We start from the raw sequence: 11,170 nt of genomic DNA, 5'->3' as shown, positions 1-11,170 counted from the left end.
CCAGTCAAATGTTCCTTTATAACCTTCAAGATTACTTTGCGCAAGGTACCTTGTTTCTATGCTTCTCTTACTCTGTTTCCTTTTAAAATATCGCTGTTAGATAGCGTTAAAAATATCAGTTCTCCGGTCTTTATGTAGAAGAGGACAGTCTTATTTATAGCATGTTTCAGGATAAGCATTTGCATGGTAGAGAAGGAAGAGCTTACAAGTCACTGTACTGTCCTAGAATGTGAGTTATCTGTAGTGCACGCCAACTAGTATCTAGAATGCTAAACAGTTAGTTTTCAGCAAATGCCCATGAACCGTCTCCAATTTACTCTACTCGCCATTAAAATTGCTACACTAAGAAGAAATGCAGATGATAAATGGGTATTCATTGGACAAATATATTAGACTAGAACTGACATGTGATTACATTTTCACGTAATTTGGGTGCATAGATCCTGAGAAATCAGTACCCAGAACAACTACCACTGGCCGTCATAACGTCCTTGATACGCCTGGGCATTGAGTCAAACAGAGCTTAGACGGCGTGTACATGTACAGCTGCCCATGCAGCTTCAACACGACACCACAGTTCATCAAGAGTAGTGAATGGCGTATTGTGACGAGCCGGTTGCTCGGCCACCATTGACCAGACATTTTCAGTTGGTGAGAGATCTGGAGAATGTCCTGGCCATTATCTGTATCCAGAAAGGCCCGTACAGGACCTTCAAAATGCGGTCGTGCATTATCTTGCTGAAATGTGGGGTTTCGCAGGGATCGAATGAAGGGTAGAGCCACGGGTCGTAACATATCTGAAAAGTAACGTCCACTATTCAAAGTACCGTCAGTGCGAACAAGAGGTGACCAAGACGTGTAACCTTCACGCCGGCTGATACGCCAGTATGGCGATGACGAATACACGCTTTCAGTGTGCGTTCACCGCGATGTCGCCAGACACGGATGCGACCATCATGATGCTGTAAACAGAACCTGGATTCATCCGAAAAACTGACGTTTTGCCATTCGTGTACCCAGGTTCGTCGTTGAGTACACCATCGCAGGTGCTCCTGTCTGTGATGCAGCGTCAAGGGTAACCGCAGCCATGGTCTCCGAGCTGATAGTCCATGCTGCTGCAAAAGTCGTCGAAATGTTCGCTCAGATGGTTGTTGTGTTGCGAACGTCCCCATCTGTTGACTCAGGGATCGAGACGTGGCTGCACCATCCGTTAAAGCCACGCGGATAAGATGTCTGTCATCTCGACTGCTAGTGATACAAGGCCTTTGGGATCCAGCACGGCATTCCGTGTTATCCTCCTGAATCCACCGATTCCATATTCTGCTAATAGTCATTGGATCTCGACCAACGCGAGCAGCAATGTCTAAATACGATAAACCGCAGTCGCGATAGGCTACAATCCGACCTTAATCAGACTAGGGAACGTGATGGTACGCATTTCTCCTCCTTATACGAGACATCACAACAACGTTTCATCAGGCAACACCGGTCAACTGCTGTTTGTGTATGAGAAATCGCTTGGAAATGTTCCTCGTGTCAGCACGTTGTAGGTGTCGCCATCTGCGCCAACCTTGTGTGAATGCTCTGAAAAGCTAATAGTTTGTAAATCACAGCATCTTCTTCCTGTCGGTTAAATTTCGCGTCTGTAGCACCTCATCTTCTTGGTGTAGCAATTTTAATCGTCAATAGTGTAAATTCCGACAGATTTCAGTTAAAGGCTACTTCTGTTTTTCAGTTCCTGATACCAGCACAGTGGATGGCGACCATGTTTGCGAGTTCTTCGACTTCTGTCTCAGCTGCAGAATTCCCCTTTTCTTAAGAGCAGACTTGCGCTGGATAAAAACCTACGAGAGTGAGTTTTAGACATCCACTGATTATCCACAACGTTTCATTTGACGAGCCATCCATTTTCATCATATGAGAAGATGTGCCTTGGTACAAGGCAATGGGCTCCACTTTTGTAGCCAAGCAGCTCATCCAAATGACTGCCAGAAGATGCAGTGTTTTGATAGTTTTTATTGCAATGATTTAAAAGTAAATGCTCCGTCCAGTTAAATTCGAGATATTTATGTGTGTAACTGTGTTCCAGCTCCTCCTTATTTAATAATATACCCACTCTCCCCCAGAATTCTCAAATTCATTTAATGGCAAGTATTTTTCAATGGACTCGGTTCTAGTTCCCATAGAATCCGTTTGGAGAGCTGGTATTACCTTCTGTGATTTTTGCTATCACATTTTCAAAATTCTGCTCTTACTTGGGCCAAGCTATCCTTAATGATTATTGAGGAAATTTTACATGCGATTGACATTATTCGTGGGAATGGAATTTTTAATCCTGGAACTTTCTGAATTTAATTAGTATTAGGGATCAGTGTAGACATTCAACACTGGTATCAGTTTCTTTGTGCACTGACCCATTTTGGGAACTTATGTATGTTAATCAAAGTTGTTGACAAAATTTCTGCCACTGGTTAAATTTCTGGTGCAACAACTACGGCTATACTGATCGAATTATCTCGGGTTGCTGCATGAACTGAATAGATGGACAAATATAATGCTGCTACATTGTTGAAGAATCCACTGTCAGATTCTTCCAGCACTTTTATATTAACTCTATAAGAACTCTTGCAGCATACACATATTATATATTTGTTGAAGTTTCTGCAATAATGGTTAGCTAATGTCTTAAAATTAAAATTGTTAATGGATGCAGTTCCGCAAGTGGCTCGCTAACTTAGCAAGCACAGGAGTCGAAACATTTTAACACCTCTATTCTTCCAGCTATGGCATCTCATAAATGTTTCTCTGAGACTCTAAAATGTGCTCCTGAAGACGTATAAATCATTTTTGTAGCTCTCCCAACTATCATAAACTCATATAAGGTGTAATCCTTCATTATCTTGTAGATGAGTGTAATCCTTCATTATCTTGTAGATGACTGAAGAAAAACTGAAAAATATTATTGATACCACATTCTGATGAGGAAAGCTAGCATGTGCTACGGTTAAAATCTGTCATGCAACTTATTACTTATTTTCATATTATTTATCGCTGCATCATATCAGCTACCAGTAACAGAAAATGTAATTTTTGAGAAGGTGATTCACTATACCTTATCTGGCTTTTCTGACTATTCTTTAAATTATTTCAACTTAAATACTTGTACCAGATTCTTCCTTGGTTCCATACAGGCTCATTTGTTTTCACTTCCTAGCAGACTAAATGTGTGTGCGAAAATGGAACACGAAACGGTAACCTTCACCTATCCTGTGCGAATGATCTACGCACTGAGGTATCCAACATGACTCGTGAACCACCCACCCACCTCCGAAGCTTTCCTTCAACCAGTTCTGGTACCTCTCTTGTGCTGTCTGAACTTTGAATCTTGGTAACAGTCTCTCATGTCTGCTGTCAAAAAACCCTGACGTAACAGCGAAAAATTATTACACCACAATATCCGTGTGACATTGTATCAAGTTATAATCATGAAAATATTTCTCTGAAACAAAAGTAACTATGTGTCATAGCTTTCTGGAAGACAGTTAACTTTTGATGGTGGTGAGAAAGCTAGAATATAGTTTGTTTATTTCTATGTATGAGAATATTACACTGAAGTGACTTCTTTTACTTAGCTACCGAATCATATTAAATCTTAATTGTCTCTAGTATACCAGTGTCAGCATTCAAGAGTATTTATCAATGGTTATCTGTTTGTCTTTCTTGTGAATGTAATACAACTACCGACTTTTTGCTTTGAGAATAGAGGGAGAGTGTTAAGTACAATTAATAACAAAAAGCAAAGTATGTTGAACTTGAATTTTGTGTAGTTCTTCAGTTTAATGTTGCTAGAAACTACATGAAGTTTCAAGCGCGAACCACCGACCAATTTTTTAAATAACCTATTTGATTACTGTAAAGCATATGGAAAAAATATGCAGACGAAGTTTTCAGTTCAGGACCCAGAAATGAACTTATTATAAAATTCTTAGTATCATGATAAAACAATATTTTACTGACAAGGATAGATAATTAAATATTTCTTCTTACATAATATGTCTGAAGTGTATTTTCGTAGTATTGTACATTATGATTACATTACATCTCTTCTCTGATTAACAATTCTTTCACCAAAAATGTACAAGGGAGAACACTATGAGCAATTGGATGATGAAAGACAGTACCTTACAGATATTTGTCATGCAGACTGGTGAGATGACGAAGAGCTATGTAGAAATTGTCTATGTCATTATAAAATTGTACATAAAAGAAGCATCTCACAATTAGAAATCTCATTTACAGCCACTATTTCCCTTTTGTTTCATGGAAGGTTCACTAATGAATTTTTAGATGTTGGCAGTATCATTTCAACAAATTTGTGTTTAGTATATTGCAACAAAAAATACTAGGCATCATATAGATATACATGTTTTATTTTTCTAAGCAGATCATGTATAGTATATAAGTACATACTTAGCTTTCATGAACTTACTTCTGTAAATTACAGTATTTCTTTGTGATTTTATTCTTATTATAACTATGTAACAATTTTTCTTTAAACTGTAATATCAACTACATCATTAACAATGACAAACATTATGATCACCTGATGACCTTTTATACTATTAAACTCAATACAAACAACAGGTCAAAACGGTAACCTGCTGAAGCACCATCAGTGTTTATGCGAAGGGAAGTTTTGTAGATTGTCATAGAGAAATAGAAAGAGGTGTTAGGAATGATTCATGATTTATAGGTATCCCTGCTCAATTGTGTATCTGAAAAGTACCCCAGCTGAAAGTTACTAAAACAGATTTTCTGGACAGTAATTTGCTTTAGTGGTGGTGCATAAATTATTAACTCAGTATTGCGCAAAACCAAGAAGACGACTTAAATTTTGACTTCAAAACAAAGAATGGAACAAAATGCGTTTAACTTATGCTGCAACTTACAGGGTAATAGCAAACAAATTTTAACATCTGAACAACTACTTCAGGCACATTCACATAATGAAATTCATAACATAATCTATGAAGAAATTATGTGATATCCCAGTGTGAAAATGAACTGATAACATAGATTGTATACCCAAATTATTTGTCTCTCAAAACACTTTACAGTAGATTGTTGTATACAAAATGGAAACAAACAGGTCTGATTATTGCAGAATTTATAGCAACTGATATAACCAATATTGTTTTGAAAAATTTGTATAAATTTTTGAGAAAAGTAAAAATCTCAATTTTCAGTGCCATTGTGAGGTTTGATTGCATTATTTCAGTTTATTGCAGTAAATTATTTTGGCTGTAGTCTAAAAAGCTATATATACCAACAGTGTTATATTTTTACATCAAACAACTTTTTTTATAAATTCTGTGGAGTAAAATCAACTTATCATAACAACAATACAATTTCAAATCTGTTAAACATCAATCAAGAATAAAACCGAGAAATTATTTCTTATCTGCTCTGGTATTATACATACTTTAGTTTCAAATTCAAGTATTGAATCATGTTACATCAGAAATAAAGCTGGTGTTATGAAATATGTGATGGACAAAGTGTTCAATTTTACCGATGAATTCTTGCAGGATAGCAGGATTTTTGGAGCTAAAACGCTCCTACAACATACGAGATGAAAGAAGATAAGTTGACAGTATTACAAAACCCCATTAGAATTCAGGTAAAATTGCAATTCCATTCTATTAAATTCAATAACAATTTTTACATGGCAATTTGTTATATTTTCCCATTTACGAAGTTGAGCATTTATTTAAGTATAAAAATTATTGAAACTGTTTAACACTTCGGTTCCTATAATATCTAGTCTTTCATCAGTTCATTTGTCTTCTGTGTTCCTGGGAAAGATCCGTTAACACTAACACAATTAAAATTAAGCATAGCATTTCATAAATATGACTATGATTTGTGTCTCACCATAAAGCGTTTCACCGTAACCAATTTACAATTCACAAACAAAATTTCACAGAAATGTGCTGATGTATTCAAAAGTAATAGTAATTTTAACATTATGTCAAATGAAATTTAATATGGAGGCTTGAGTCAACACTTTGAATCCCATTTAGCATCACACCAGACCGTCGAACACCCTTCTATATTCACAAGGGTTCTAAAAGATGTAACAGATACTAGTATACTACATATAGTTTTATGAAACAACTCTGTAGCTTTACTGTTGCCAGAGTGCAATATGCATAAACACATATGTTATGCTTTGTACCATACATAGAAATGTATAATTCCTGCTTTTTGTGGTAGTTGTTCTTTCAGGGTTCATACTGACACGAAATTCTAGCTGGCAGTCACTGTACATGTTAAAGAATAAGAACAGGTGTTTGCACACATAGCCCTTGGCAACTTCATTCGCTACTAGAGTTAAGTGGTGTCAGCCCCTATTACTGTAACCTCTTGAGAGTTCACCAGTACTAATTAATATAAGAACATTTTTTAAAAAATCATTTCTACTCTACTTACTTTTAAGTGACTAGGACGAGATTTACAGAAATATATTGCTCTCAGTGCTACAGCTCTCAACTAAGTATATAGATTAATCTCTTGTCCTCATAAAGAGGCTAATGGTATCAGTTCGAAGAAAGGAAGTCCTTCTAGAGCTTCACGACCCTATCAAGCACGTTGTTTGCTTTCCTAGGCCCTAAATACTATGTTAGAAATGTATGAATGTTTAGATTAATAGAGCAATAGTAAGTATAATCTTGTTTTTTAGCAAGTTGACAAGATAAACTTTTTTACAGTAATCATATTAAGTCTCACTGTCTAGAGAGTTTTAGATTTTTATCTGTTTGCTTTAATCTTTTAATGACAGAAATCTGATATGTAGAATTTCATATTTAAGTTACAAAAGTGATATGGCAAAATATGTATTTAGCATCATTTAAAGGATGTCCATCTAAATTAATTTTACTATGGAACGGCATGCAGAAGGCATAACTTCATTACTTATGATCAGGGGTACAAAATACGCGCAACTTACAGCAAGCTCTAGAAGTTCTTTTTTTTCTACAATGCTTCTACTGAGGCGAAGAGAGCTTTCCACAGTTTGTTAATTTGTGTTTCGTAGCTCCTATTTTTAAACCTTGATAGGAATGTATAACATCAGAAATGCAGAAAGTCTTGTTTTCACTTCTCTTGTTTTCAAAGAATAGTAAATCAGTGTCAGATAACCGCAAAGTGGAGATTTGCAAGTACTTTTCTTTGTATCGAGCACTTCGTGACTTCATAACGTAGAGAATAAAAAAAAGTGCGTAAAATGTTTTGTAAGTCGTTCAACAAGCTGCCTGGAAATTTCCTCAAAACTCCCACGTGTACGTGTAAATACCTTTCGGAAATTGTCGAATTATCACATGTGATCAAAGAAGCAATCTACCTACATTCTATAGTTCTGAAATCGGCTGCTCTTTTACACGGAAGAATTTTAGAGCGTAGGAAGGTACTAGAGGAGACTCAGCTAGATGACTATTGAGCGATAGCTACTGAGCGACGGTCTGGAGTAATGCTCTACTGCATTTAATGGCCTCAATCACATCACTTTGCATGGCATCAGTTCTCAAAATGGGACACTTGGCAAACATTTTGGCACACATTCGCGCAAATGATTTCATGCCACAGAAGTAAGACCACAGCGCAGAATACTTATCAGTAAATGCATATTTACAAAAAGAGCAATATTTTGATTCACTTCTACTAACGTTAAAAGATTCCATCCTCACGCATGCAGTTTATGTCCATGAGGGTGGGGGATCCGCCTATCACAACAAATTTTTTCGTCTATTTTGAATAAATTGCAACAACTGTCGTCACAAAATAATACTGTTGTTCAAAAATATGACTGCCTTCTACAGAAAGTCTTGCGTCGCTAATCCCTGTACGCAATTCACTGGGTTTAAAAAGTGTCTCCCCTAGAAACATCACTATCTCTGATATGACGTAGCTTGCCATTCACAGAAAGTGTGGAACCGCGGTATGTTGCAGACATCCACGACGCGTTTCTAGTTTGATGGAGTACATACATGCAGGGAACTTGTCGATTCTACAACAGGCACTCGCGTAATCTTTATAAACAAACAATACTGACAGTGGAATACAATATTTAATTCGACGACTGCTCTCCTAGGCGGATGTATTGAGTGTACTTCGCATTTTAAAACAAACTTGGAGGTCCTGAGCAACTGAACCTGCTCTGGAATGAAGCTCCCCAGATAGTGTCACTCGGTTACAAGTTATCACCTGGCGCCACTTCAGTTTTTCGCACGAGTGATCACTTAGCGGCTTCGACAACCTTTTTTCTCACGTCTGTTAAAAAAAATGACTGTTCCAGCCAGTCCTGTGAAAGAAAAGTTTACACTACTTCATCACTTAGCCCGTCATGAAGCGAAGGTTGAGTGAAAGGAAAAGGTAATAGAAACGAAATAGCTTCCAACAGCAGTTCACGATTTTTTTAAACGTACGTTTACTCCAAGTCAATTCGCTAGCTTTCTAAAGAAATTGAGGCCCAATACAGCGTCAAAATCACAACCGAAATCTAGAATCGAAGCTTTACGCTTCAGAGTTCATACGAAGCGGTCGCGGTCGGCGAATGTTAATGCGCCGCGATCGTTCGTATAGCGATTAATATTAGTGCAGCGCTTCCAGATTGTAAGGACGCTGGCGCACCGGAGATACCTAACTTTCCCGTGTCCTACTGGCTGTCTTGCAATGTAACGAGAGTCCACTAGCTACACCAATTTGTGAATTTGTTGGGAAGACTTGTCGGAAAGTTTCGAGATGCCTACTCCACTCGCAGTCGAACACCCGGGGCAACCTCGGCCAGCGCGGCCGCTGGGTCCGGGTGCGAGAGCGGCGACGACCCGGTGCCCCCGTCCGGGGTCGGAGGGCGACGGGCGTCGGAAAGGCGTCGCTGCCGGGCGCGGTGGAGCGGCCCCGCCACTGACGTCACCGCCCAGCAGCGCCACGCGCCGAAGTACACTTTGGTGTCACGAGAGACGGTCCAGCCGGCGCCGAACGTGACCGGTGGCTCCCGCGCCGTGTGCCGCGCAGCGGCGGAGCAAGGGCGGGGAGACAAAGAGACATGGCGAGGAGGCGGAGAGAGAGAGAGAGGCAGGCAAGAGAGGAGGCGGCGCCGGCGCATTACGTGACGATGATGTGCGGCGCCGAGAAGAGCACGGCTATCGTCGCGATGACGGTGAAGAGCGTGAACACGATTAGGCACAGGCGGTCGACGACCATGGCGGCGAACTTCCAGTCGTTGGTGACCTCGGCCGCCTCGTCCTCCTTGCGCAGCTTGTCGGTGATGACGCGCAGCTCCTTGAGGATGAGCGTCAGCTCGCGGTGCGGGCCGAGGCAGGAGCCGGCGGCGCCCGCCCCGTGCAGCAGCGTGCCGCCGCCGGTGCTGCTGGAGTCGTCGCCGGCGCTCGCGCCGCCGCCGCCGCCGCGCAGGAAGGTGCCGGCCGCGGAGCCGCCGTGGTGGCGGAAGTCGTCGTCGATGTCCAGCACGTTGGCCAGCAGGCTCTTGGAGGAGCGCTCCTTCAGCTCCAGCTCGCGCAGCTGCAGCGTCTTGTTGCGCGCGCCGCCGGCCGCCGCCTCCGCCTCCATGCCCGGCCGGCTCATGCGCAGCACGCACGGCAGCCAGTGCAGGAAGATTGTCTTGATCTGTCAACACCGACACGCCAAACGTCACATCTCGAGCGCGACTCCGTACATTGGCACAAATCAACAAATTTTTTTTATAGGAAAGACAGCCCGCTGGTTGCAGTGGATTTTATAGTCGAATTGACCATGGTTTCGACTCCTAAACTAAGGGAGTCTTCATTAGAATTTATATCCACAGCTCGCGGTCTCGCGGTAGCGTTCTCGCTTCCCGAGCACCGTGTCCCGGGTTCGATTCGCGCTGGGGTCAGGGATTTTTCGTGTCTCGTGATGACTGGGTGTTGTTGTGTCGTCTTCATAATCATCATTCATCCCCATTACGGTCGGAGGAAGGCAATGGCAAACCACCTCCACTAGGACCTTGCCTGGTAAGGCGGCGCGAGTCTCCCGCTTCGCTCCCCTACGCTCTGTAAAGAATTATGGGACTCATCATCATCAAATAAGGGGGATACAAAGTTTTGGCGTTAAAATTGTATGACGAGAGTTGTTATGCTCAACTTCTTGGGTATACAGCTACGTCTTTATATACGAATATTAATTATTACTGTCTTGTATTTTTCTTATTCCTGACTAACTTTGTATCCCCCTTATTTAGGTAATATAACTCTGATGAAGACTCCCATAGTTTAGGATTCGAAACCCCGGTTAATTCGACTATAAAATCCATTGCAACCAGCGGGCTGTCTTTACTACATAAACAATTTTCACGGTTGCTGCACACAGTTATGTTTAAAGATGCAACTAATTTTTATAAAACGCAAAATTGTTGACCTTTCTTGTTCAGACAGTTTTAGAACTGGTTCAGCCTCAGCTAGATTAGTTAAACAGGATTGATAGACAATTCATACAGTACAACAAGTATTTAAAAACAGGTGTTATAACTACACACATCAAATAAGTTTTGCTCCACCTCGGTTCCTAGAGTTCCGGAACCTGTACAGAAAATTGGAATAGAGATCAAAATAAACATCATTTCCAGTTGCTCATGAAAACCCCACATTGGATCTTGTACCGCATACAGAGAGACTTCCAGAGATGGTGGTCCAGACAGCGGTACACACCGGTGCCGCGCGGGAATAGCCGAGAGGTCTTACGCGCTGCAGTCAGGGATTGTGCGGCTGGTCCTGGGGGATGTTCGAGCCCTCCCTCGGGCATGGGTGTGTGTGTTTGTGCTTAGGATAATTTGGTTAAGTAGTGTGTAAGCTAAGGGACTGATGACCTTAGCAGTTACGTTCAAATCGTTCAAATGGCTCTGAGCACTATGGGACTTAATTGCAGTGGTCATCAGTCCCCTAGAACTTAGAACTACTTAAACCTAACCAACCTAAGGACATCACACACATCCATGCCCGAGGCAGGATTCGAACCTGCGACCGTTGCGGTCACACGGTTCCAGACTGTAGCGCCTAGAACCACACCGCCACTTCGGCCGGCGGCAGTTAAGTCCCATAAGATTTCACACACGGTTTTCTGGTACACACCGGTACCT

General features: G+C 41.0%; 1 protein-coding gene across 12 annotated transcripts in view; it reads right to left on the bottom strand.

The window, feature by feature from the left end:
• Positions 1 to 4,412: 4,412 nt before the first annotated feature.
• Positions 4,413 to 11,170, bottom strand: part of LOC126272147 (neuronal acetylcholine receptor subunit alpha-7-like) — an 881,076-nt gene continuing 874,318 nt past the window's right edge. For all 12 annotated transcript variants that reach the window (XM_049974770.1, XM_049974772.1, XM_049974771.1 and 9 more), the window contains one exon: positions 4,413 to 9,684. In XM_049974770.1, coding sequence (XP_049830727.1) covers positions 9,163 to 9,684 — 522 coding nt within the window. In that variant the 3' untranslated portion in view covers positions 4,413 to 9,162. The remainder of the gene's footprint in view (positions 9,685 to 11,170) is intronic.

Source organism: Schistocerca gregaria, chromosome 5, assembly GCF_023897955.1.
Source record: "Schistocerca gregaria isolate iqSchGreg1 chromosome 5, iqSchGreg1.2, whole genome shotgun sequence".
NCBI lineage: Eukaryota > Metazoa > Arthropoda > Insecta > Orthoptera > Acrididae > Schistocerca > Schistocerca gregaria.
Note: the sequence above shows the minus strand (reverse complement) of the source record. Positions and strands in the feature narration are given on the sequence as shown.